The 26,171-nt window shown below is 42.7% G+C and overlaps 4 protein-coding genes across 10 annotated transcripts; 2 read left to right on the top strand and 2 right to left on the bottom strand.

Moving 5' to 3' along the window:
• Positions 1-394: 394 nt before the first annotated feature.
• Positions 395-9,305, bottom strand: LOC106743717 (importin-11). 2 transcript variants are annotated; one of them, XM_014617836.1, is made up of 18 exons: positions 8,836-9,305; positions 8,121-8,252; positions 7,784-7,884; positions 7,587-7,697; positions 7,104-7,510; positions 6,688-6,951; positions 6,428-6,583; positions 5,421-5,464; positions 5,131-5,313; positions 4,947-5,058; positions 4,604-4,824; positions 3,401-3,565; positions 2,997-3,189; positions 2,659-2,896; positions 2,461-2,557; positions 1,008-1,267; positions 774-915; positions 395-688 (listed from the first exon to the last, which is right to left on the bottom strand). In XM_014617836.1, exons 2-18 carry the CDS (start codon positions 8,241-8,243, stop codon positions 584-586), a joined length of 2,922 nt encoding a protein of 973 aa, XP_014473322.1. In that variant the 5' UTR covers positions 8,244-8,252; positions 8,836-9,305; the 3' UTR covers positions 395-583. The 2 variants fall into 2 exon arrangements, with proteins under 2 accessions (XP_014473322.1, XP_014473323.1); XM_014617837.1 differs by lacking the exon at positions 8,836-9,305 and adding an exon at positions 8,319-8,566.
• Positions 9,306-9,772: 467 nt separating this feature from the next.
• Positions 9,773-15,386, top strand: LOC106743718 (protein Mo25). Of its 6 annotated transcripts, none has more exons than XM_014617840.1 (9): positions 9,773-9,904; positions 11,127-11,249; positions 11,304-11,471; positions 11,910-12,028; positions 12,129-12,297; positions 12,518-12,682; positions 13,181-13,285; positions 13,880-14,043; positions 15,228-15,385. In XM_014617840.1, exons 2-9 carry the CDS (start codon positions 11,148-11,150, stop codon positions 15,289-15,291), a joined length of 1,056 nt encoding a protein of 351 aa, XP_014473326.1. In that variant the 5' UTR covers positions 9,773-9,904; positions 11,127-11,147; the 3' UTR covers positions 15,292-15,385. The 6 variants fall into 6 exon arrangements, with proteins under 6 accessions (XP_014473326.1, XP_014473328.1, XP_014473324.1 ...); XM_014617842.1 differs by lacking the exon at positions 9,773-9,904 and adding an exon at positions 10,123-10,444 and having other exon boundaries at positions 11,127-11,240; positions 15,228-15,386; XM_014617838.1 differs by lacking the exon at positions 9,773-9,904 and adding an exon at positions 10,124-10,444.
• LOC106743722 (protein abnormal spindle) lies at positions 14,535-22,486 on the bottom strand. Its single transcript, XM_014617847.1, has 9 exons — positions 22,247-22,486; positions 20,769-22,071; positions 20,488-20,683; positions 20,074-20,271; positions 19,792-19,946; positions 16,401-19,097; positions 15,298-15,482; positions 15,067-15,183; positions 14,535-14,826 (listed from the first exon to the last, which is right to left on the bottom strand). Exons 1-9 carry the CDS (start codon positions 22,397-22,399, stop codon positions 14,617-14,619), a joined length of 5,214 nt encoding a protein of 1,737 aa, XP_014473333.1. The 5' UTR covers positions 22,400-22,486; the 3' UTR covers positions 14,535-14,616.
• A 190-nt stretch (positions 22,487-22,676) lies between these two features.
• LOC106743719 (serine/threonine-protein phosphatase 4 catalytic subunit) lies at positions 22,677-25,985 on the top strand. Its single transcript, XM_014617845.1, has 6 exons — positions 22,677-23,685; positions 23,848-24,032; positions 24,132-24,284; positions 24,618-24,869; positions 25,180-25,418; positions 25,588-25,985. The coding sequence occupies exons 2-6, from the start codon at positions 23,883-23,885 to the stop codon at positions 25,715-25,717; spliced, it is 924 nt and encodes a 307-aa protein (XP_014473331.1). The 5' UTR covers positions 22,677-23,685; positions 23,848-23,882; the 3' UTR covers positions 25,718-25,985.
• The last annotated feature ends 186 nt before the right edge of the window (positions 25,986-26,171 follow it).

Below are 26,171 nucleotides of genomic sequence, written 5' to 3'. Positions count from 1 at the left end.
CGTTCTATCTGCACACCATGGGAATTAAGAATGACTTAGGACACCCTGTTATACATGTTATAAAAATATATACACATTTTTAGTATAGATTTGTTAGTTAACTAATTTAAGTTGTTAGTAAACTTTTTTAACTATGTACATACGATTTTGCAAATAATAACTTCTACACATTTATGTGCAACCTTGAAATATGCCGACATAACCGATACTTAATATCCATAATTCTATTTTTGTTCTATTTATGACTCATTTTCAAAGATTACTTTCTTTCTCTCAGGTGCAGCGGACTTTTTGTATCGCTTAAAAAATTAACACATGATGAATACGAAAAAAGATAAGAGAAAGATAAGAGGATTAAGGGAACGAGACAAGATGATAATAAAACAGAATCATATGAGAAAGGAAGTGTCGAATGGCGTTGCAGTACCTTTTATTATCAACATTATTAATACAGTGAAACAGGTGGTAGTATCATACAGTAAAATAGTGCCGTTTTACAATAGAGCGCTGTAAAGCTTTTTTCGTACGTTTATGCAGCATTTGTCCGACATTTCCTATTCTGCGTTTTGATCTTGCTTCTTCCTCACAGGGATATGTAGTCCTTGAGTTGTTCATCGGTCTCGGGAGTAAGCGTGAGCATCAGTTGATCGAATTGATTATCGCCCACCATTCTTCGCAACGCGATCAACTAGCGATTTCGACATGAATATTTTCAGTATTCGGAACATCAGATAGATTTATCCGACGAGAGAATTCGCGGAAGATTTTCCTACCTGATGCTGGACCGTGTCTTTCAAGGATACATTGTGTACAGGATCGGTGAAGGCGAGCTTCTTCTGCCGCTGAGTGTGCTCGGTGTCATAATCCACTTCCTCATACTGCGACGGACTTGGTTGATCGCCGATCAGCAAGGAACTAAAAGTCAAGCGTACAATTTTCTACTTAAATGGAAATTGTTCCAATTTCGGGGACAGATTAAGCATGACGAGAAGCATGTCGGATCTTACTCAAAAGCATAGCCCATATCGTCGACCTTGGTGATGTCGTGGAGTGCTTCGACAACCATCGCCATTATATGCGAAAAATGCTCGAAGACCGTGGGAGAATAGTTCCCTCCCAGAAGGGAGCAAAGTGCGAGGGCTAATAACTTACTCCTTTCATGTTGCGACACCAACGCCATGCCGGAAAGCCACACATGCAAAATCTTGCTCAACACAGCCTCCTCCCTCATGTCGTTTCCTTTACTACGCGCTAAATCGCTGATCACCTGCGAGAGAGTAATCTGTAGTCAGGAGCGGATCTTGCCGGCGAATAATAATAATATAATATACATAGACCGGCACAATAGCCGTGAACACATGAAATCACGTCGCTTTAGAGCTTCCAATAAGAAATACATAGCAGCGGAAATATCAGCAGGATAGCCTTGAGATACTATGTAACTGAATTTTCTAACCGTCTGAGCCGTATTGATTTATTATTTATTAATTATTCAAAGAAACTGGAACGATGCGTCGAAACAGTAACCTGTTACTAAGATAATTTGACGTGAATGCCTCGAAACAAACAAACCGTGTGTACCGTTAGAAAATATCAATAACTCGATAATTATACAGCATGATAAGGCTATTACGCCGGTACAGTTGACAGATTAAAAGTTGTTACACTTTCTTTTCGACGAGTTTCGCAACGCGTCCCGTGTCCGATGGAATATTTTTTAGTAATTCTTAGGATACGCGGGATGTGTTGCGAAACTCGTTGAGAAAAATGTTGCAACCTTTAATCTGCAAACTATACAGAATGAAGTAATACTTACCACCTTGAATGTCTTCGAAACTATGAGAGTAAAAGGAAAATGTATCTATCAGAAATTACATAGTATAGAAGCGATTGTCTTATGACGATAACGCTTTTTTCCAGGCGGAATAGCTTCAAAGATCTGAAGGTCACCTTTGTTTTTCTTAGATGAAATCATATAAGTTTTTTTTTTATAAATCGATTCCTGCGTTCATTCTGCCTATAAAAACACTATGGTAGGATCATCGAAAAGTGAGTACTTGATGAGATATTTCATATCTTGTGCTTAAAAATATCAGAATAAAAAGTAAAATATCTCTATTTCGGTGATCTTAGCACTTTTATATGCAGAATGAACAGAGGAATCGATTTGTGTTAAAAAAGAAAACTATGTAACTTCATTAAGAAATTAAGTTGACCTTCAAATGATCTTAAATCATTGACTACATAACGGAGTTAAGTTCACCAACTTAAGTTCTCTCCCAAACTCGACAATTTTTGTCCAAACCATTTTTTTGGCAATTGTTTTCAAAATATTCCACTGTTTCCATTAAAATGAGACCCTGTATATACATGTGCATCACGCTCTGGAAGGGTGTAACTTCATGCGTCGAGACTGTTATGCCTTCACCTTTAACACGCATAATGCGTTACTTTTCTCACCTGTACAAAAATATCTCGAGAAACTAGTAAAACTCTCGCGACAATAGACAAATACATGGTCATGACCATCGGGTACACATCGCCGTCGTAAACGGTCCTGCAAACGTATCGCGTCAAATATTAAATCTCTTCCGTGCGACCCTTCGTTCTCCCCTGGTCGTCCCCCCCCAAAAAAAAAACAAAACAAAAAAAACTTACTCAAATATTTTCAATAGGACAGGCTTGATCAACTCCGCTCCTTGTTGAGGCGAAGCTCTGAGACAAGTTTCGAAAACCTTCATCGCCATCACCAAGCCGTCCGAGCGTAGGTCACTCAGAAGATCCTTCAGTATCTCGACGACTACCGAGCCCCATTGAGTGAAGAAGTCTTGTGGACTTAGCAGCACGTAGGCTTGAGTTATGTACAAACATAAACGCAGATTGTCCGCGGATTGATCTGAAAAGCGAAAGCGCCGGTTGCGCGAGACGTCTTTCAGAGGAATATGCAAGAATTGTGAGGGTGATCATCATAGACATGAAAGCTGATCGCTGCTAACCAAATAAAGCCGGCATGTTCCTGAAGAGACCCAGTATACCCGGTGTCGGTGCGGGCGCGTTCTCCAACAAACTCAGCCACAACTCCAGGCCATCTTCCAGTAAATAAACATGCCCCTCTTGGTTGACATCGCAACTAAGGGCCACGACGTTAACCACCAGAGGTTCCAGAATTACGCTGTCGGATCCTAGAGCCTGCGGAGCAAGACAACGTTTAGGCAAACGATTGTCTATCATAAATATCGGGTCACCGATTAGGTATAAGATTTGTTCCTTTTAACTGAACTAGTGCTGCTGGAACTTCATTTCTCTTCCTTCCAATGCTAGGTTGCATACATGTTTCATTCTAACGGCAAAAAGTGCAACCCAGTTCAGTTAAACAGAACAGACCTATTCGTATATTTACCTTTTCCAAGTGTATCAGAGTCGACACTATGGCGCACCTCAGCATGTTAAATATCTCTGATTGTTGCCAAAGTACAGGGAGATACGTGCTGAGCGCAGCGACATAGGGCTTGATTTTGCTGCCAACGCGCTCGATGATAAACGACAACACGAACAATACGCGCATCTGAAAGATTGTCGGACTTGTGAGATGCGACATGAAAATGTATTACAGCACTGCCATCCAATTACAGGAATAAAAAAAAAAGTGAAATAGTGGCTCTTCATAGTACAGCTTGAAAGTTCATAACAAGACCAAGAGTATGAACGATACAAGTACGAAGCAAGAACGATACGACGTTTTCGGAGCATTTTTATTAAGAAAGGAGGTAAAAATATATTTAGAACGTCCATATTTTACAGATTTAACGGCAGCTCAGGAAAAAAGTGATTGTAGTGACCCATTTTGGACAAAAGTGAATTTTTGAGTGACTTCAAGTATTTATTTATTTCAAGTATTTTTTGAGTGAGTCAAGAAAAAGTGTCAAAAGGTAAGTGACTGGATGGCAACGCTGGTATTATTAACCGCCGAATGCCGTGTTCGTTACTGGTGTCCGGTTCTGTGATATTGCCGTATCTCATCGAGTGACTCTCATTATTACCCTAGAGCAAGCCTTCTCAGAACACGACATGAATACGTACTGAAGATGTTCGGTGGCATACGACAATCATAGTTGTATATAGTGGAGCATAGTTATTAAACGGAAAAAAGTGTCAGTTCTTGCAACTAAATAGGGACCAGATGAAAACTCAATGACGAGAAACGATACCACGACTGAGAACATGCGTGTGTGAACATACAGAATTGCATTCAAATTCAGCCGAGATAACTGAGAGAGCAGAAATTCACTGAGTTGAAACTTCCTGTACAAATCTTCCTAAAATTCCTACAACCGAGTTTTCGTCTGGCCTCCAATGACAATGGAAAATTCAGTTACACCAACGGAATTGATTTTTCCGTGTGCCCTGACGTGTTTTGTTAATAAAAGCAGAGTAGCAACTTAATGAGTCACGTGGAAGATACAATCGATCGCATCTAAGAATTTAGATGCGATAGATAGCCGATGAAACGAGATGAAAGGATATACGCATTTGAGAAATTACATTTATCTACTTATTTTTATAATCTTTAGTAATTCGATTGGTCGATCAAGCTTCTACGTACCTTCGTGTCGCATTCATTTACTTCTTTGAGAAGGGTGAACAGCAGCGAAAACGCCGGTTCTAAGAAAATGGCAAATTCTTCTGGATTGAATTGGAAATCGTCGATCGCCTTCTTCAAAGCGTCGCTCGCGGCTAATCGAACACCCATGTCCTCCGTGGGACTCAGCGCTTCCACCATCAGCATGTACACATCTGGTCTCAATTCGGCACTCAGTTTGATACCTGCAGGAAATCACATTCGAAGGTATATATCCGCGAAACGTAAACGAGCGCAGCTTCGATTTGTATTAATATTATATTTCTATTTATCTATTTCTTTTTTTAATGAAAAACTCGCGTCATACTTGTCCATTGTCCGATCAACCAGCACACACGTCTCCTGATAATTCTATAATTGTTATTTCGTATTTTTAGTTCCTCCTTCAGAGTCGTCGAGAACCACTGATCAAAGTTCACCTGTTGCATTAAAAAATAAAATAGATTAGCTGGATCAATTAAAACGCAGGATTCTCGAAGTTATTCGCTTACCTCGTCGTACAGGTCGAACGCGGCCAGACCGACCGCGCGATAAACGGCGTCTTTCACCAAGATCGCGTGCAAATTATTAGGATCGACAGGTTGATGATGTTGTCGCATCAGATCAACCAGAACCGACGAGAGAACGTCTCTAAAGTTATGGAATATCGTCATGAACGCGCACTCGGTACATGGCTGCAACACACATTCGAATGAACAATAACTCACGACACATTCACGTAACAATGACGTGACCATTCATTAATTTATGTAACTTACGGTTCAGATATATTTTCACTCACCCTCAAACTGTACTTCCACGATTCCCCGCCACCATCATCGATAGCTGCAATAGCTTAAGTATTATTTTTTGTAAATGTTTCACTAATTAAGGCTCCGGAGTAATCGCTGTCTATTATTGTCCTTGTTCAATGACGCCAGAAGCAAAAAATGCATGCCAAAATTTTCTGTTATATTTTCAAATAAAAAAATATATCCGCAAAATGACACTTGTGATCAATTCAGCACACTTGCAAAATTGGACGAACACTTTTCATTTACTCGAATAATCGATAAATAGCCGCAAAATTAATTTGACATGGAACCTTCTTTTCCAACCTCTTTTCTCACGATCTTGTCAATTAATTAGTTAATTTAGAGTTAATTTTACGACTTATTAATTGTTTGAGTAAAAATATATATTACAATTTTACAAGTTTGCTGAATCGAGCACAAACGTCATGTGGATATATTTTTTATTCTCTTAACACATTGCGGACGGATGACGAGATATCTCGTATATTGCGTCGTTAGAGGCGAAAACATACCCAGCTACTGGGTACGGTTAGCTATAAAATGTCTGGTTCGCAATGTGTTAAAAATATAACGCAAAAATTTGAGCATGTAATTTCTCGCTTCTGATGTCATTAAACAAGGACAGTCGCAGCGATTTCGGAGCCTTAATTATTATTTAATTTAACTTTATGATTTATAGTACTAATAATGGTAATAGTACTAATTTATGCAAATAATATGAACTATGTTTACAGGGCAACCTGCAATTAGGTTTAGTAACGTGTTCCCTGTAATTTACGTTTACACGAACAATATGAAAGATATTTAATAATTTGTTGTGACTACAGATGTTACATGTCGTACAGTTATAAATAGTTATAGTTATTGTTATTATACTATGTGGTATGTAATACTAGTAATTTGAAAATTATGACGTAAACTACAGGTGTTGACACAGTAGTCAAGTAGTCTTAGACTACTGTATAAACGTTGTTACAGTTACGCTGATACTCACCGAAATTTTCCGGCTCGGCATCCCATAATTCTAAGTCCGTGGGTGTTAAAAGGAAATAATGCGTGACAAGCCTGGAGCAAATCTCCTTCAATGTGTCCGGTGTGAAAAATTCCTCTTTTAATTGGTTCGCTCTTAACGTTATCGGATTCTTTGTCTCTGTTTCGATGAAAAAAAGACGACATTCCATTTTAATGCAAACTTTACGTGAACAAGTGAGCAAGAATTACATACAGACGTATACACATGTATTAGTTACTCACCTTCGGTAATCTTGGTTGGTCTATAGTACGTCGTCGTTAAAATAATCTTCACTAGATTTAGACATTGGATAACGAATTTTTCAAATGCTAACGCCTGGCCGGCCTCCGTGAAGCAGTAAAAAACGGAGAATTCTAAGGTAGTCGGTATAAGTTCCACGTAGCAATTCGGGTACGTCTCTAGTACTCCCATTAAAACTTTGGTCAAATGTATTATAAACTTCTCGCATGTGTCCGTCTGTATGCCTCTAGACTCTAACGTTTTCCCTGAAAACAAATGCCACACATCGTTCACTTACGACGCATCCATGGACACGCGTTGAAACTTTAAGCGAGAGCGTTATCGCACGTTACGCGCACGAAGCAACCGTCTCTCTCTCTCTCTCTCTCTCTAGAATAAAAGAGGAAGAAGTACTAACGGCACTCGAGAGTGGCCTTCGCACGCTCGAAAATAATGTTCAAAAATAACATGGCATCCTGAGATTCGGAAGGCTTGGTGAAACCGTGTACGGTCAGCTTCCTGAGTATTTTCAGCAACAGCAGAGCTTTCTCCAGGGCTTCCTCGATCTCTCTTATGTCGGCTCCGTTCGATGCGAGTATCAGGAAGGACTCGGTGAAGGTGTTCCACATGGTCAAGATGAAGTTGAACGTGCTCCCAGCTAATTCGCGAAAGACCTTTTGCGCCTCCGTCAGACGTTTGGATGCTAAACCCTTAACGACGTGAAGCAACGTTAGCAACGCCTGGCGCTGTGTCACAGAGCCCTCCCGCCTTATGACCTCTAACAATGTCGGTATTAATGTACCCCATTCTCTGGGATAGTCAAGCCTGTAAAACAATGAGATTAGTATGTCGCTTTTGATAATGATATATATTGGTGCAGTGTCGTGTCAATAGGGATTACCTTCCTATCTTTGCAATAAGAACAGCTAATTGTACAGCTAATGGATTCATAGGTTCCGCTATTGTCAGCAGATGTTGCCGTAAAAATTCCTTCTCATCGGGCCGAATTGCGCTGGAATAGCAACATATACGTTAACTAGACATTGTCGGTAACATACTGCTTAAGAATGATCCGTCATTTGACAGGGAATTTCTTACTTTGGGGCATTTACCCTCCAGTACTTTTCAACTCCAATTTTTAGATACACTATAGCCATCCATCTAACTTCGATACCCAAGGAATGATTCGATAGAACATTCTGAAAGTAGGTTTAAAGCAAGGAGTTATCTCTTTCAGGAAAGGAAGGCATCAAAGAATACATATAATATAAGAGAATTTCAAATAAGATACTATATGATATTTATCTTGCATCAAAGTATGTTCTCACTTCACAGACCCATGTTACATTCCATAGATAAAGTACGTACATGGGAGACATCGCTAAAAAAAACTTATATCTGTGATAAGTCTCCTTCCTAACAAGACAAAACTTACATATAATGCTATGTAAAACCCTTGTTGAGTCTCCCATTGTTTGAGAGTTTGCTCTGCCGATTTTAGGATATTAGGGTCTTGGCTGACCGCCTGTTGCAGAACTTCTATCACCCTGGCATCCATGTCTTCCTGCTGAATAAGGAGAATATGTGTGTATATGCGTACGCGTGTGTGTATATTTTACAAAACTCTTCCTACTTAAGAATTATGTTACTCAAAAACTTATCGGATTCCGACACGTAATAGCGCTCAATTTTTATTCCACTGATACTCCCGTAATTACGTCAGCGTTATTTAGCGCTGGCAAAACACGGTTATATCATCCAGACGGGAAATTCATCGTTTCGTACGGAGCAGTAAAAACACACTCGAAAGCCGACTGCGAGTTCCGGCGTAATTCGCGAGGGAACTCGCTCGGTCAAGATCGAGCATGTGGCCGCTGAACGAGCCAGCTCCGTCTCAGACTCGCGAAACGTGCGCGACGCCAGCGGATCTCGCGTTGCATTAGCACGAACGTTGTGCGTGACAAAGAGAGCAGCTATGCGAAACGATCATCGGTTCACGTCATTCTTCGTCGCGCGACGAATCATTTATCGTCGCACGCACCGTTCCGGTGTAACGGGGTGCCCTCTAACCTGTACAACCTGCGCTGGTGCGAGAGCAGGAGAGCGTACGCGACAAAGAGCGAGCCGTATGCGCGCACGAGTCTCCTTACCTGTCTCGCAATCGGTGCCGCAGACTTTCATTCCGTGTGTCCCATTTGTCTCGCGAGGACAAGGAGAGTATTTACGTAGTAAATCGATACATAACGAAAATCCTCCGGCTGGTCCTAGTCTGCTCCCCGCAGTCCCGCTGTGTGTCACACACACATACACACGCACACACGCGCGCCTGCTACGCGAGAGAGTGTTGGCACCTATGGAAGCGCACCGTTCTTCTCCCCTTCTCGTCTTCTCGCCCTCCTCGGGCACCGCTCCGTCTCTCTTTCCGCGTTTTCTTTCTTTCCCTCGGCTCTCACCGCACACCTTTTTCCGTCTCTTCCTCTCTCGTCCCGCAACAGAGTACTGCGTTAACGTTAGTAACAATTGTCGCTGATTATCGCGCGCAGCACGGTGCGCCGCGACGAAATTACAGGTCCGTTCTTTGTGGTTGCGCGTTTTTGAACCGCTCGCACCGCTCGGATCTTTCCGCCTTCCTTCGCGCATCGGGCTAATGTTTCACGGTGGTAGGTGTCGTTACGAGTTGCTTTATTTTTGTGTTGGTAGATGCAGTTCGAAGGCACTAGAATGTTGGTAAATTTTCAATAGTTTCTAGTAACTTGTATTCACGGCCAATACTTTCAAATGGAGCGCCCCGTTTGAACACGTTATAATTCACCAATCGCAGCCGACCGTTATCTAGGGATTTTCTGGTGCCAATCGGTTCAGTCCGTTTTTTGAAGATGCCTATTATCGTCTTTGATAAACTGCGTTTGGCATTGTAAATCGGTGACATCGATTTATTCTTAAGATTATCTTTAGATAATATCTAACCAGCCCGGAGAAACAGACGTCTTCCACACTCGCTCGTGCGTGCGTGCGTGCATGCATGCATACGTACATACGTACGTGAGGAAGCTCTCGTCTTCATGCGACACGTATACAAACGCGAGAGATCGCTCGTTCTCGCCAGCGTAGCAGCCGCGCGCACGAAAGCCGCCGTCGAGAGGAGATCTCGAGAGCGTGCGTCGCATGTTTGAGTCGAGACATCTGCACGTACACCACCGTTCGGACCTCATTTGCATGGTAAGCGAGCCGAGAGGGTGCGTAGTTTAGGGACGGATCCTCCTCGTCCCGCAACCTCGCGCAATTGCGCGCGCGCGCGCGCAACCAAGGAGCTGCGATCGGAGACTCGACGCTCTCGGTCGATCGTCATCGACGGTCCGCCAGCCGGCGACTTTGAGATCTCCCGCGCGTGCTTTAAGGCGCACCCTCAAGCCGCTCGGAAGTATGGCACAAAGCGACGTCTTCGCCTCGGACGGGTCAGGTGACTCGGCAGACTCGGTCGGGCATCGCCGAGTGGAGACGATCGTTCTTGGAGGTTAGGACGCCTCAGGGCCGATACGCTCCCGAGCCACCTTGGCGATTTTGCCCGTCGCGCGCGGCCTCTTGCTCTCGTGCATCGCGCCGCGCTCGAGAAATCGGCCCAACGGAGGAGACCAACGACACCGCGACACGATCGCGGACACTGATGACGTCGAGGGTAGTGCGTTACGCCGCAGCCGCTACACGTACGACTCTGACGTAGTCGGGAAGTGTCCGGAGTCCCCCCCGCAGGTCCGAGAGGTAGATGTTCGTCGAAGACAACGATAGTAGCAAACTCCACTGCCGATGTATATCTCGCGTCTCTTCGTCTCGTATCGAGATGCCTGCGCGAGCCGTGACATTGACACGGCTCAACCGTGTCTGATGCTCTAGTTTCGTCAACTCCGTGTATCTCTCTCTTTCTCTCTCTTTTTCTCTCCCTCCCGTTGCGCGTCCCGATGTCGACGATCTCTCGCGTCGCGAACGCGTCGCAGATCGATTGTTTTCGCGCCTCTCTTCGGTGCCGTTCGTAATGTATTCTCGCGTATGACATAAACAGGTTATATACCTGTCATATGATGCATATATATATATGTGTGTGTATATATATATATATACATATATATGTGTCCAGCGTACGTACGACTCTGTTAGTATCAAAATCAACTTTTTTTTCATATGTTCTATAAATATATAATTAGTGATATCTATTCGCTACGTTCCACACGACATACCATATGTACTAATTACAAATGTTAAACGCCGAGGAGAATACATGATTACATAGGTCGGATAAATATCCGTCGAAGTATTTATCCGTCGAAGTTGCGAGCAATTTCTTAGTTAATCGCCCGTTGAAACGTCCACGTCGTGAACGTGTTGCGAACTGACCTTGTGGAGAATAACGAGAACTGTCTGTTTCTTTCTGGGTGCGTTGCGCAAGGTGCATACATTATAAGAAAACATGCCTCTGTTCGGCAAGTCCCAGAAGAGTCCGGCGGAAGTGGTGAAGGCTCTGAAGGAGGCGGTAAACGCGTTGGAGCGCGGCGACAAGAAGGTAGAGAAGGTACGTTGTTGTGGATACGCGTCGGTTTCTACGATGAAATACATCCCGTTTTAGGCGCAAGAGGACGTCAGCAAGAATCTGGTGCACATTAAAAACATGCTGTACGGCACGGCCGAGACGGAGCCGCAGGCGGACATCGTGGTGGCACAGTTAGCGCAGGAGTTGTACAACAGTAACCTGTTACTTCTGCTTGTGCAAAACCTGAGTCGTATCGACTTTGAGGTACGCGCCTGTCTCACGTATATCCTAGACTGTTCGACCAGACATTCCGCCAATGACATATCTTAGCATGTCCGAGGAATGCAATGTTACACAGTAACAAAACTTTGCGTTGAATTTAACACATTCCACATGACAAATATGTCCAATTTTTGTGTTAACACTTATATGAATATTGTGATATAAATGCAAATGTTAAGTTAACACACGGATATTTTAAAGATATAACAGAAGAATTTCAATAAGAACAGATTTTGGCACAAATATTAAATGTTTTTTTTTTTACTATGTAGTGATCAGTATATTCGTTAGAATGTAAACAATAAAATTCTCATCTGGTAGTTTAGAAAAGTTCTATTTTCGAAGAGTTTACTTTCGCGTCTTCGAGAATGTATCGATCGCCAAGTTATTACAAGTTTTGCTCTTTTGTTTCCGATCAAGGGCAAGAAGGATGTCGCGCAGGTTTTCAACAACATTCTACGGAGGCAAATCGGGACTAGATCACCCACAGTAGAGTACATATGCACCAAACCTGAAATTCTCTTCACGCTTATGTCTGGGTGAGTCTACTCTTCGCATTCTCTTTACCCTCTTAATATCAACAGAACCAGCTGATAAAATTGTACGCCTGTTAATGCTCACGGATGCTTCGTTTTGCAGTTACGAACACCAAGACATCGCGCTCAATTGTGGCACTATGTTACGGGAGTGTGCGAGATACGAGGCATTGGCTAAGATTATGATTTATTCGGACGATTTCTACAATTTCTTCAGATACGTTGAAGTTTCTACGTTCGATATCGCATCCGACGCTTTCTCCACGTTCAAAGTACGTCCTGCTCTATCTGCAAAACGAGAAGCATAAGAAGTCATTCGAGTTTCTTGCCATTACGAACACGTTTACGACAACGTTTTTCACAACAGTAATAGTGTTCTCGATAAAAATCCTGTTAAATATTCCCGATTGAACATTTCTTATAACGCATTAATGTCGCTTGATACTCTACCCGGTATGTATAATTCAATCCCGTCACTGTGTTCTTCCTCAGGAATTACTTACGAGGCACAAAATACTCAGCGCCGAATTCTTAGAGATAAATTACGATAAAGTTTTCTCACACTATCAGAGGTTACTCAATTCGGAAAACTATGTAACACGACGACAGAGTTTAAAGCTGCTGGGTGAACTGCTGCTCGACAGACACAATTTTACTGTAAGTATCCGGCGGCACGGACAGTGTCGTGATTGTCCCCGCAGTTTCACGCTAGGCAGAAAGATACATCTAAACATTTTTCTTCTTATAAAGTACAGGAAAATATGTTTTGACGTTTTATGCCTTTTATAATATAGATAATTTATTACACAATATTAACACGTAAAAGGTTCTAAAAAGAGAAACGATCATTTATATATAAAGCTTGAAAAATCCTACATAGGTATAATCTACTAATGTTGGTCGTATAGACCATCATTAGATATGTACTTACATTAAGCTAAGTTGGTAAAATGGTTGAATGGGATTGCTTAATTTGTCGACAATTAAAAGAACAATCGAATGATACAAGCAATAGCATAGTAGTAGTAGTAAGCTATCTTTGACAGCATTCAATCACAATGAGAAGATATCGGAGAACACTTTTATATAAATATATGTGTGCGCGCGCGGTCACGCTATCGGAAGTAATGTTTACGCAGGAAATGTTTTTTCCAGGTCATGACACGATATATATCGAATCCAGATAACTTAAAACTGATGATGAACATGCTGAAGGAGAAGTCTCGCAATATACAATTCGAGGCTTTCCACGTTTTCAAGGTATACTTTGCACTCGAAGAATGTTTATGGTGCACTCGATACGATCCATGCAATTCAAAAGTTCTTGTTGCTTATAAAATTTGAAATACATATTTTACATTAGATATAAAATAACGTACTTGTAATCACGTATTTATGTGAAAAATTAGACGTATATGTGTGTGCGCAAGCGCATATATATATATGGCTTTGCTGCAGATTAATTTGAACCCTTTGCCAATTTCTTAACCCTTTGCACTCGAGGACTCTGGAGCGGAGCCATTTAAAATTTGTCTTCAAACTCTTCAAACTCAAATGCAAATAGCAAGAGCGGAATATCCTGTACACAATAGTTTTTACGATTTGTCTTTGTCCTTATGTTATGAATTGAAAGTTATTTGCATTGTCTCCATAGCGGAGCCCTCGAGTTTGAAGACACATTTTAAATGGCTCCGCTCCGGAGCCCTCGAGTGCAAAGAGTTAATATTCGGTATCGCGATACGTGACCTCTTCTTCTTCGGTCCCTGTAATTAGATCCCGGTAGATAGGAGAGAAACGATCCATCTCAAGTATAGAGAGTTAACGGACAGTTCTTCTTTCGGTTGTGCGTTTCAGGTATTTGTCGCGAATCCGAACAAACCGAAACCCATCCTGGACATATTGCTCCGCAATCAGGAAAAGCTGATAGAGTTCCTGACGCGCTTCCATACGGACCGTTCCGAGGACGAGCAGTTCAACGATGAGAAGGCGTATCTGATTAAACAGATCAAAGAACTTAAGTCTGTACATGATAATTAAGTCAAAGAAAATACAATTATTGCTACCGCTATGACTAACTACCACTATAATTATTATTACTATCGAGTCTACTTGCTGCTGTTGCTATAGTTGCGGTTTTATTACTATTACACAGTTATAATTTATCGTCATCGCTCTCTTTCTCTCTCTTTCTCATAGTTATTACTATCACTATCGTTGTCGTCATCATCATTCTCATCATTTCATCATCATTATTATTATTATATTATTATTAATTTTATTTGCGAGTAGCATTGTAAATAAAGATTAAATTTATCTTTTATTGTATCATACGCACACGAATCAAGTTGTCATCGTTGTCAGTGTTCTGCCACGTTTTTAGGAATGAGTCGGTTATTAAAGCAGAATGAAAATCTAACCGTTTTGACTTTTTTGCGGCTTCTGCCGCAAGATCGCCAGTTTTTTCATTTGCATCTTTCGGCGGGTGTTTTGAAATGGTATCGAACGGACAATCTGGGAAGCGTGAGAGTTCGGGGGAGGCAAACATTTTCTAACGTTTACCGTTTATGGAAATTATTCACTAACCTTATAAATTAATAACATGTATTGGTCCTATTAATAATAGCTAATATGGCGGCATTCATATTGGTGAACTGGAGCGTGCTGCTTTTGTCGGGCTCGCAGCTGGAATATAGTTTCTCGAGTTTCTTTGATTTCTGAAGTTTAGATATTGCCGTAGCCTTCGAGACTTTTTGTTGAATGTTTTTCAGCAGCCAGTTTATATCCAAACGCGCCATCATAGCCTGCAAGTCGGAAATAACGACAGAGAATAAGATATTAAAGACCCTAAATACACGTGTACGCACGTATGATCGTTCAAACACTTTCAAATATTAAAAATTATCAAGAATTAAAGAATCGATCTCGGTAGAGATGCATTTCTGGAACTATAAAATCTAAGGATATAAAAATCCATAGTATATACTATAAAGAGCCTAAGAGAGAATTCTGTAAATATCCGTTCAATTGGCCACAGAACACACCTTCGAGTAGTCTTCGTCTTGGCAAAGGCGCCATATTAGAGTGGCACAGTGTAAGAATACCTCCTTGTCTTTCAATGCATCGCTCAGGAGCTTCACTAACAACAACGCATACTCTTGCTGCAATCAATGGAAAAGTTCCTCTTAGTTTCTTTTGTTTTCAGACAGTGGAGTGAATTAGAGACGAAGAAAAGTATAGATCTCATCGGTACCCCCCTCCCCCCGTGAACTCACCTTGACAATATATTTCCTCGTGTAGGGATATTTCGCAAGGGTGATGAGGATGCTGCACGCCCGCTGGCAGACGATCATCCACGGTTGCGACCTGTTGCGCTGACTTATCGTCTTGTAAATTTCGTCGACCAGATTCAGCTGGCAGAGGGTCACGCAAATCGTAGGTGACAATTTCGTTATGGTATCTGTGCGCATTGAAATAAGTATTTTATTCACACTATCCGATCCTATTTGGACTGCTCAAAAATTCCCTTGAATAACGGAATACCACGTGACTCTGGCATTCCCAATGACGTCGACATTTATCCGAGTTGCAACAAAGTAAATACATTATTACCGGATTTAAATATAAATTATAAATGCATAACTTCGGCACCGTATCGTTCGCAGATTCATATTCATTTTTTAACTGTAAACTGTCAATTTGATAATAAGGAACTCGTTTACTTTAATTAACTTATTTTACTATACTTTAAACTTCATCGGCATTTTTCTTCGCGTTTCTCGGAAAATAAATGACGACGTCACTAAGACCCGTATTAATAGTAGTTACTTGAAACCTGTCCCCATGTGAAATATTCAGTTTCGTATTAATAGTCGTTACTCGAAGCTCATCTCGGATGAGATATTCCGATTTCAATTTAGAATTATTCGGTGATCAGATTTTTCAGTTGAACCGTTATCATAAATGTCACATATATCATATCATTCAACTGAAAAATTCAGATCTGAGTATCTCACGCGAGGTAAGCTTCAAGTAACAACTGTAAAATCTTCGAGAAAAATCATTTTAAAAAATCACTTTTCTTATGTACCATAAACCCATCATCATGATTATGATGATTAGGTATATAGTGAATCATATACAGATATAATGGCCACACTCAACAGAATGTTTATTTTGCAACTGTTGGAAATTTTTCGAGCTGAGATTGGATTATTCTTTTAGCTCTGGAAGAATTAAATCTCGCCGTGAAAAACTCCCAACAATCGTGCGATAAACGTTCTACTGAATGCGACCGATGTCTGACCACCGTGATTACGATGATCGGGGGGCCTTAAAGGGTTATTGCCTGCTCGTTAAACAATGACGCGACATTCACCTAGGCTGCTGAGGCAAGTGAGCAACGCCCCGACATTATTGCAATTACGCAGAATGTCGATCGTCTGTTGCCAATAATTGCTGTTCGGGAGTACGTGGCTGCTGTCGGCCACCTCTTGATCCGCCCGACTACCTTCGCACTCCTTCTGAATATCCAATATGAGCAAGGCGAGGTCTTCCCGTTGCGCCAGCGACTCCGCCTTGATCCTCTGTCGCCTGTAACGACGCCAATACGCCTGAATCGTCAGCGCGGCGCGCTTCACGTCGTCGAAACGTCTGACCGCGAGCCGCATCCTGTAATACGATTGAATAACTATCGCGGCCCGCCGGTAACGGAGGAACCGTTTCCTCGCCACGAAGGTTCTCCACCGGGTTTGCACGACGACCACGCGCGCCCAGGTGACCTCGAACTTTCTCCTCGCGAGACGACCGGCCAAGACCGCGCGCCACCTCCTCTGCAGGATAATCGTGCAACTTCTGAGTCGTTCATAGCACCTCCTAACTTGGACCATTCGGCAGAAGGATTGCAGGACGACACATGCCGCCTTCTTCTCCAGAAATCTCTGGCGATCCCGACGTGCCTCGGCGCGTAAACGCCATCGAGTTTGAAGGACAACAGCACTCCGGCGAAGCTGTTGGTACCTTCTGCGTTCTTCACACGCTCGCAACATCGCGCGCCGCCTCCTCTGCAAGATAATCGTGCAACTTCTAAGTCGTTCATAGCACCTTCTAACTTGAATCATTCGCCAGAAAGATTGCAGGACGACACACGCCGCCCTCTTCTCCAGAAACCTCTGGCGATCCCTACGTGCCTCGGCGCGTAGACGCCATCGAGTCTGCAGGACAACGGCGCTCTGACGAAGCTGCTGGTACCTTCTGCGTTCTTCACGTGCTCGCAACATCGCGTGCCACCTCTTCTGCAGGATAATCGTGCAACTTCTGAGTCGTTCATAGCGCCTTCTAACTTGAACCATTCGCCAGAAAGATTGCAGGACGACACACGCCGCCCTCTTCTCCAGAAACCTCTGGCGATCCCTACGTGCCTCGGCGCGTAGACGCCATCGAGTCTGCAGGACAACGGCGCTCTGACGAAGCTGCTGGTACCTTCTGCGTTCTTCGCGTGCTCGCAATACCGCGCGCCACCAGGTCTGCACTCTCATCGCCGCGTGTCTCGTCCGCAGGTAGTCCTCCCGAGCGGCCTTGCCGGCCTTGACGCGAAGGTACCAGGATTCTATCAGCGACACCGCTCGCCGCTGCACCAGAAACCACTGCCGTTCCCGCCACCATCGTTGCAGCTTCACGCAGGAGGCCCTCTGCAGCCGATACCTGCGCGAACTCGACGCCGCCCTCCACCACGTCTGTATGCTCAGGCAGGCGTCTCGCCTCCGCCGTTCCCGCGCTTGGTACGCCCTCCATGTTTTCTGGATAAGGAGCGTGTTTCTCCGGCAGCGGAGGAACCATTGTCGTCTCTCTCGTGTGAGTCTGCTGGATCGCCACCAGCGCTGTATCCGCGCCACAGCGTACTCGCGTACCCGGAGCAGCTCGGCGCGCCGCAGCTCCGCCGCTCGCTTCGTTCTCCAGCGCGTCTGGATCATCAATGCGGCTTTCTTCAGGTCCCGATAGCGTTCCCTTTGCGATCTCATCAGCAACGTGGCTCGCCACTTCCTTTGCAACGCCAACACCGCTCTCCGGCGTTTGTCCTCCGACTCGCGCCGATTCTTCACGAGTTCGCTTTCTCGCGCCCGTCTCCACCATCGCTGCAGGCACGTCGCGGCCTCCTTGGCGCGCAGGAAGCTTGCATGTTCCTCGGTGACCTTCGTCTTCCAGTGCCGCAGCCTCCAAGTGCGTTGAATCACGGTCGCCGCGTGATCCCGGCGTACCAGCAGGTAGTTCCTCACGCGAACGTACCACACTCGCGACCGCCACCATCTCTGGATCGCGCGGGCCGCCCGGTCGAGCCGCGGCGCTTGGATCTTGTGGACGATCTGCCACAGGAGCGACAAGGTCTTCGTACGATCGCCGTAGGCGATGTCCTTGGGCTCGACGTCGTCCGCCAGGACGCCGTCGGCCCGGTGCAGCGCGTCCAACGCCACCTCCACGTTGTGCACCTTCTGCAGGCGCGAGATCGCTGGTGCTCTGCACTGCCGGGTGAGCCCGTCCGCACCGGTGATCAGCTCGACGAGGCGACATAGCCGCACACCGTCGCGCAGGTCTTGCCGTATGTCCGTCACCTCGTACTCGTACTCGTCGATGTAAGTCTGCCGGTGCGCCAGCACGTAGTCGTAGCTGCGCAGGACCTTCGTCACGTCGCCGACTCCGGCGAGAATGTCGCGCGAGAATCGCAGCAGGATCTCGCGGCTCGTCTTCCACGCGGCCTGCTTGCGGAATAGGCACGGGTCGTGGCCGATCAGTTTGTGCTGCTTCGCGTAATCCAGGAAGTATACCAGGAGGAGGAACTTCTTCAGCATGAACTGGTTGAGCGCCTTGAGGAACTTCTTGTTAGGGTCGGCCCGGTGGTAGCCCGGGGTTTTCGTCAGCTGCGGGTTCGTGAAGAAGCGTTCCGTGATGAAGCGAGTCAGGCCAAACAGGTCGTTGTTGTTGCGCAGGGGGATGTTCTCGTTGTACACGGCCTCCAAGCCGATGCGCAGCCACAGCGGGTTGTAGCACAGGAATACGTTCAGCACGTCCTTCTGCAGGCCTATCGCACGTTAGACATTTCGTTATGCGCATCGGAGAGCCAATGACTTAACTTGGTACGTATAAAATACATCTATATAGGATGAACGGTAGCTAATCGAAAAGAAAGAGAATCTTGGATATCTAGCGGAAGAATTATAAAAGGACAATGAGTAAAATGAGTCGATTTTGATGGAGTGGCAAGTAAAAACGGTATATTTTTTTTTGTACTTTTTGAGCTGCTGAACTAGATTCTGATTTGTAAACAATTTTACTTTGTCGGGAAATCATTAAAATCAGTCTATGAAACTATTGGACATTTAGTACTATAAATTATTATTATTGAGCTTTACGAACGTATTCATTATGTTTTCCTACGAGTAAAACATGATTTTATCATGTGAAAGTTTTCTTTCAGAATGACGTTGCTGGTAGTGAGTGATTCTGAGCAAAAACAATTATTCTATTATTTTCTCATTGTCTCTTCTTCCTTATATATATTCTTCCACGTATAATATATATACATCCGTCCATTAAAATTACCTTACTTGTATTGTACTATGTAATATCTAATTAATATGTTATTGCCAAGTCGAGAAATAATGTGTTTCTTATAACTTGCAACATTGTTACGATTTTTCTAATAACGACCCGGCAATAGCGATATTTTTCTTCGTTAATTAACGAGCGCATGTGGAGGACATGGTTCGACTCACTGAGATCCCGATGTAAATCACGATCCGATCTGAGGTACAGCATCCCCTCGGTGACGCACCTGTCGACGCGCGACTTCACTTCCGCGATATCGGCCCGATGGAGCATGGCGTACGCATCCTTCCGCAACGCATCCAGCTTTCTAGTAGTTTGATAACTGAAAATGATTTTTACTCGCTGAATTAATCAATCTCGATTGCGAACCTGGAATTGGAGTATATCCGTGTGACTCCAGCGCGGATTTGTTTTCTCTTCCGCATATATCGTTAACGCGACATGCACACCTGGTGGATGTGGTTGCAGCTGGCGCATTAACGTCTATCCCTTCGTTCTTCCGAGATTGCCACTTGTCGATGGTGTCTGTGATCATGTTGTCGATGTTGACACGCAAGTCCTTCGGCGTGGACAGCACAGTATTCAGCCACAGTGTGAATACCAATTCCTGCCGAGACAGCCACTTCTCGGTAAAAACGTTCGCCATGCTGTTACAACAGATTAACGAGATTAACGATGTTACTTGCGTGTCGAAAAATTATACAAGAAACTAAGGAAAAAACAAAGATGTAGTATACAAAGTGACTTAATTAGACTATAAATCATACTTAAAATTCCTAATATGTTAGTGTGAAGTTGGTATAAAATTAGTGTAGAGAGATGGAGTAAAGTTAGTTAATAAAATAGATTATAACTCAATTTACTTCTTGAGGAAAGGGTTTTCCGTCATGGACGACGTGAAGGGGCTCGGCCTGAACACTTCATAGATGGAGATCTCCTCAGTGTGTGGTCTCGCTTCCCGGATGGTCGAGAGAGTGCATTTCTTCATTTCACGCAAGGTGCAGAGAGTCGTCCTGGTGATCTTGATGGCCGGCACATTCTTCTTCGTACTCTTTTTCGCTGTCGTAGCACACACGTTATAAACTAAATGTTCCAACCAAAATTGTAAGGTATAAACAATTTGTCTTGCAAAATGATAACTCACCTGCAACAGGTACAAACATCTGGTGCCCCTTCGCGCTTCTGCCATTGCACAGCTTCTTCTCCTTCGTGACCCTGCCAGTCCACGTATTGAACGGAGACGCGCACAGCTTTGGGTGGTATTTCCTCGGCGGGGAGATCTCAATGTACACATCTCCCCCCGTTTCTTCAGCGTTCTCATCGTTCTCGAGAATGGTCGCGCAGTTGAAGTAATCGCGATCGACTCGACCGCTGCAATCTATACTGTCTACGAAATACTCGGAACGTTCAGTCCTTGACACATCGTTGCGTGCTCGCTGGAGAATCGGCGATGACGCGATCAAGCTATTCACGTCATGTTTGAAGGACAACTCGCAATATTCCAGCGGCCGCGGTACTGGTGACAAGACGATCTCCGGGATAGAAATCGCGGATATCTCGAAAGGCCGATGATCAACGTTGAAGGTCTTGTTCCTCTCTTCGTGAGCACCTTCGTGAGCATCCTCGACGTTCAGCGAGCACCTTCGACGTTCAGTGAATCCCGCCGACTCTTTCAAAAGCTTTGGGGAAACCGTGACTACGTCCGTAGTTGTTAATTTCAGCTCGTTTATCAGCATGGAGAAATTCGACTCGGTCCGATCTCGGACGCACGCCACATCCTCGGTTACCTCCTCGCTGCACTCGTATATCGTCGTAGTGCCGTTGTAGTGTTTCTTCTCCTTGACATACGTGGCCCTACGTATCTCCTGCGGCGCACTCGAAGGGAGAAGGGTCTGAGGCAACACGCTGCCGTCGCTCCACACGTTTGAGTGCTGCTCGGATAAAATACTCGTCGATTCGTGATAGCCATGATGACCGGGTCTCGCGCTCCTATTATTGTCTTGCGTGTAAATCTTCACTTCGTGATACTTCCTCAGGATGTTTTCCTTGTTCGAATTGTTCTGGCGTCTTAGATCGCCTCCTTTCATTTGTTTATTGACACTGATAAGCAAGGATTGACCGCTGTTGCTCGGAACACTCAATGACACATTGTCTTGGCAGAGTCTGTTGTTTACAGTTAACGGCACAGAAGGAACAGTTAGCTTTGATGTTGCTTTCTTCGACAGCTTTTTCTGCCCCCTTTCTTTGTTTATATTAGCAGTTGTTGCTATGGCAATGTCATATTTAATTCGTCTATTGTCAGTGAGTTGTAAAACGTCTCGCCAGCATCCTGCTTCTTTGGGAGACCATTTAATAGATATCGTACTACTGCTTTGGCCAGGAATTTCTAATTTATCTGTATTCAAAGTGATCTGACGTTTTGCATCTGGTACTTTTGTTATAATCACCTGAAAATCATTAATGTCATAATTATGTTAATACATAAAGCTAAATATGTAAAGCAACAAGTAAAATTCTCAACAGCAAAAAATTGTTCTAAGCAGTCGCTTGCATATGATAATACGAGTCTCTTACACAAAGCTATTAAATAGACACCTCATTTCAGAAATACATTTCTCTTACGTTTAGTATCTTGTCAGAAGGATTCTTGATATCCAAGTAACATTCCACAGTGGTGTTTAAATAAGCTTCCAGTTCAATCCTTACCATCGGTTGAAACGGTGCAAGTAATATTGTAAAACGCATTTGCTTGTCCACAGACTGAAATAACTCCATGCTGTACAATTTCCTAAAAAGCTGCAAATTGAGTATATATTTGTATATTGTTTAATTTGCTAAATATTTATTAAATACCATGACATGTGGAATATATTATTAGGAACTTATGTAAAGAAACAAAATAGTCACTAACTGATTCATTAATTAAATCTTGCATGTGTACTATTTTGGAATTTGTGAACAATTTTTTCTTTCTATCACTCGCAAGTAATAATAATAATGTAAAATACAAAATACCTTTCTGTACTATAACACAGATTTCACGTTGCACTTGTTTTTACAGCTTCTCAACTGGAATATCACACTTGCAGAGTTTTATCTTTAGATGAATAACTATCATCATATCCGTTGAAGTAACGAACTTTTCTCCCTTTGGTTCTTTAATTCGTTGATATCCGGCTTGAACTGAGGCACATCGCTCGTTTGTAACGAACTTCTTCAATTCAAATTGTCATATGTGAGAAATTCCTCGCGCACGCGCGAATGCTTCGGACAATTAGTCTGTTCTTTTTAGCTGAACTGCTGCACTTGTGCAATAAGTTAATGTGAGAATACATATACTTGTCTCGCTTCAACTTATTGTATTAGTTCAGCGGTGCAGCTAAAAAGAACAGGTCAAATATCTTTCAAAAGTTTTGCCGTTTCGAGTCCCTTTACAAGAGAAGGATTTTATTCTTCCGTTTTGACATCGCCTTCTTCGTTCCTCTGAACGATTGGTTAATTGCAATATCATCGTCAAAACGTGACCAATCGGTGCGATTGTGATGGATTGCAACTGGAATTCGATAAATTTATTAAGTTTGATATAATTCAGTTGAAAATTCAAATAATACTTGTAACATTAAACTTAAATAAAGCGATAAATAATTAATATCTAATAATTTACATCAGCAATCGCTTCTTGTTGGAACGACCACACGCCGATTGGCTGCTGCATAGTGATTTTCTAGAGTCCTTGAAGCGACTGATCGGCACTCCAAAAACTCTCTATCTGACAGCCAATCAATACGTCCGACAAACTTGCCATACGTTAGACGAAATAATCGTCTAACTTCATGTTTATCCTAAATCTAAATTGTGTTTGGTGTCGCCACTGCGAGTGAGTCAAGACGATCCTCGGGACGATCAAGAGTATCCCGCCAGCGCAGAGGCGAGTTGTGTTTCTGGTTGACTTAGTTTAGGTGGGATTCCGCACGTTCTTCCTCGTCAAATGCATCGATCACAACAATCACGACAGTGAGACACCGAGTGAGACGTTCAGACCCGACCGTGATCGGTAGTTCGTAAGTATCACACCTCCAACCCCTACGTATGTTCACCTCGCTCTTATTTCCGTTCCTTGTATATTTATCCAATAGCTACTTGACATTTTGTTCCCCCTGCTGCGCCAAAACTGCGAGAATTCGTTGACAGCTGCCTTTAATAGAGCTGCCCTTTTTGACAAGGAACCTCCACATCAGTCTTTCACCGGCACTGTACGATGGCCGATTCCAGTGACTTGGATCGGCAAATCGAGCAGCTGAAGAAGTGTGAGATCATCAAGGAAGCTGAGGTCAAGGCCTTGTGTGCCAAAGCACGAGAGATCCTTATTGAGGAAAGCAATGTTCAACGTGTCGACTCACCTGTCACAGTAATTATCTCTCTATTTCGCCTAAGTAGGAGGAATGGTTCTATCGCTAGTGATAGAATGTCAGAAACGTTTAAGGAATTGCAACTATGCGGCTTTTAGGTATGTGGGGACATTCATGGACAGTTTTACGATTTAAAGGAATTGTTCAAAGTAGGTGGTGATGTGCCAGAAACGAATTACCTTTTTATGGGAGATTTCGTGGACAGAGGCTTCTATAGTGTTGAAACATTTCTCCTCCTTCTTGCATTAAAGGTATGCCAGCTGAAACACTGTCATTAATAGAAACTTGAATATAAGAAATATATCGATTATATATTTTTGCTTTGTTGTCTTTATATTTAAATGAAAATTATTTGATTAGAAAACATCAAATTCGCTAATATAGTTTCTATGAGTTTTCTTTACATGACTACAATGTGACATTTTAGTACTAAGACCTTAATCTTGAAATATTTTTAAAAATCTTACTATATATAATGGATGATTCATGAGATCTAAGAAAATACGTGTATAAAGATATACTACTGTGATATATTCAGCTTTTGTTATCTTTTATATCCACTTAAAATATATATCTTATCACAGGTTCGTTATCCTGACAGAATCACACTGATAAGAGGGAATCATGAATCTCGACAAATAACACAAGTTTATGGTTTTTATGACGAGTGCTTACGCAAATATGGGAGTATAACAGTATGGCGATATTGCACGGAGATATTTGATTACCTGTCACTATCTGCTATCATTGATGGCAAGATATTCTGTGTTCATGGTGGATTATCGCCTAGTATTCAAACATTGGATCAAATCCGGACTATAGATAGGAAACAAGAAGTGAGTACATTATCTCTTGTTTATTACGATTTTTATTGAATAATTTTTACAGGGAGCTAATTCAGAAGTTTATTTAAAATTATAATTTTTATTAAAAAATAGATATACTTTTTTGTGTTGACATTTATAAACTTATAGATAAAAATTTATAGATAAGGTGTAATATATAAGATAGATACATCGATTAGATATATAAAATGTAAAGTTTTTTAATTTAATTGTTGGATCTCATGCCACATTTATCAAAATTGTAAGCTAGGCTAACATCTCTTTGCCTTTGATAGTAAATTTTCCTAATTTAATAATATAGGTTCCCCATGATGGGCCGATGTGTGATTTGTTATGGTCAGATCCTGAGGATACCCAAGGCTGGGGTGTGTCACCTCGTGGAGCAGGTTATCTTTTTGGTAGTGACGTTGTTGCACAATTTAATTCTGCGAACGATATCGACATGATATGCAGAGCTCACCAGCTAGTAATGGAAGGCTACAAGTGGCATTTTAACGAAACGGTGTTGACCGTTTGGTCCGCGCCGAATTATTGTTACAGGTATGTAACTTTTACAATTGTGATACGTCTCATTTTCTCTTTTTCTTTTTTTTTCCTAGTAAAGTTATTCCGCGTACATATTTTTGGCACATCATTATTTATCTTTTCAGCGATCTTGATGTAATTATCTTAATATATGCGTGTTATTTCTTTTCTTCTTTTCATACAGATGCGGTAATGTTGCCGCGATATTGGAGTTGAACGAACACTTGCAAAGAGACTTCACGATATTTGAAGCCGCGCCCCAAGAAAGTCGCGGAATTCCCAGCAAAAAGCCGCAAGCCGATTACTTTTTATAAACAAATCATTTTTAGAGTACAAAAAGAAACCATCGGCATCGAACCGACTCGGGGTTTCCATCTTCTGTTACTCTTCCCTGATCTATCTTGGTTCCGTTCTCCCCCCGAGCAGTTTGCGTCAATCATGAGAAATACTGAGCGGCTTGCTATTTTTTTTATGGCATTATAACATCCGTAATTGGATCGTTGATAATCGTATAATTATTTCGATAGGATCACGATGATATGTGTAAGGAACTGATGTAAAATAAAGTAAAACTTGCCTCTATTTAAAAGGATGTGGTACATCGTCGCACGAATATTGCCAAATTGATTGTACTTCAATTATGTCGAAGGTACTTTAAACATCAAGAAGAGAACTTGTGACTTTGTAAATAAATTCAATTAGATCTTTTATTTCATCTAAGGAATACTTCAGAAGACGGTTCGTACCTGCTTCGAAATTACGTTTCGT

The sequence above is a fragment of the Dinoponera quadriceps genome, unplaced genomic scaffold, assembly GCF_001313825.1.
Source record: "Dinoponera quadriceps isolate SergipeBrazil2010 unplaced genomic scaffold, ASM131382v1 scaffold690, whole genome shotgun sequence".
Lineage (NCBI taxonomy): Eukaryota > Metazoa > Arthropoda > Insecta > Hymenoptera > Formicidae > Dinoponera > Dinoponera quadriceps.
The sequence above is the reverse complement of the archived record's forward strand: the minus strand, read 5'-3'. Positions and strand labels throughout refer to the sequence as shown.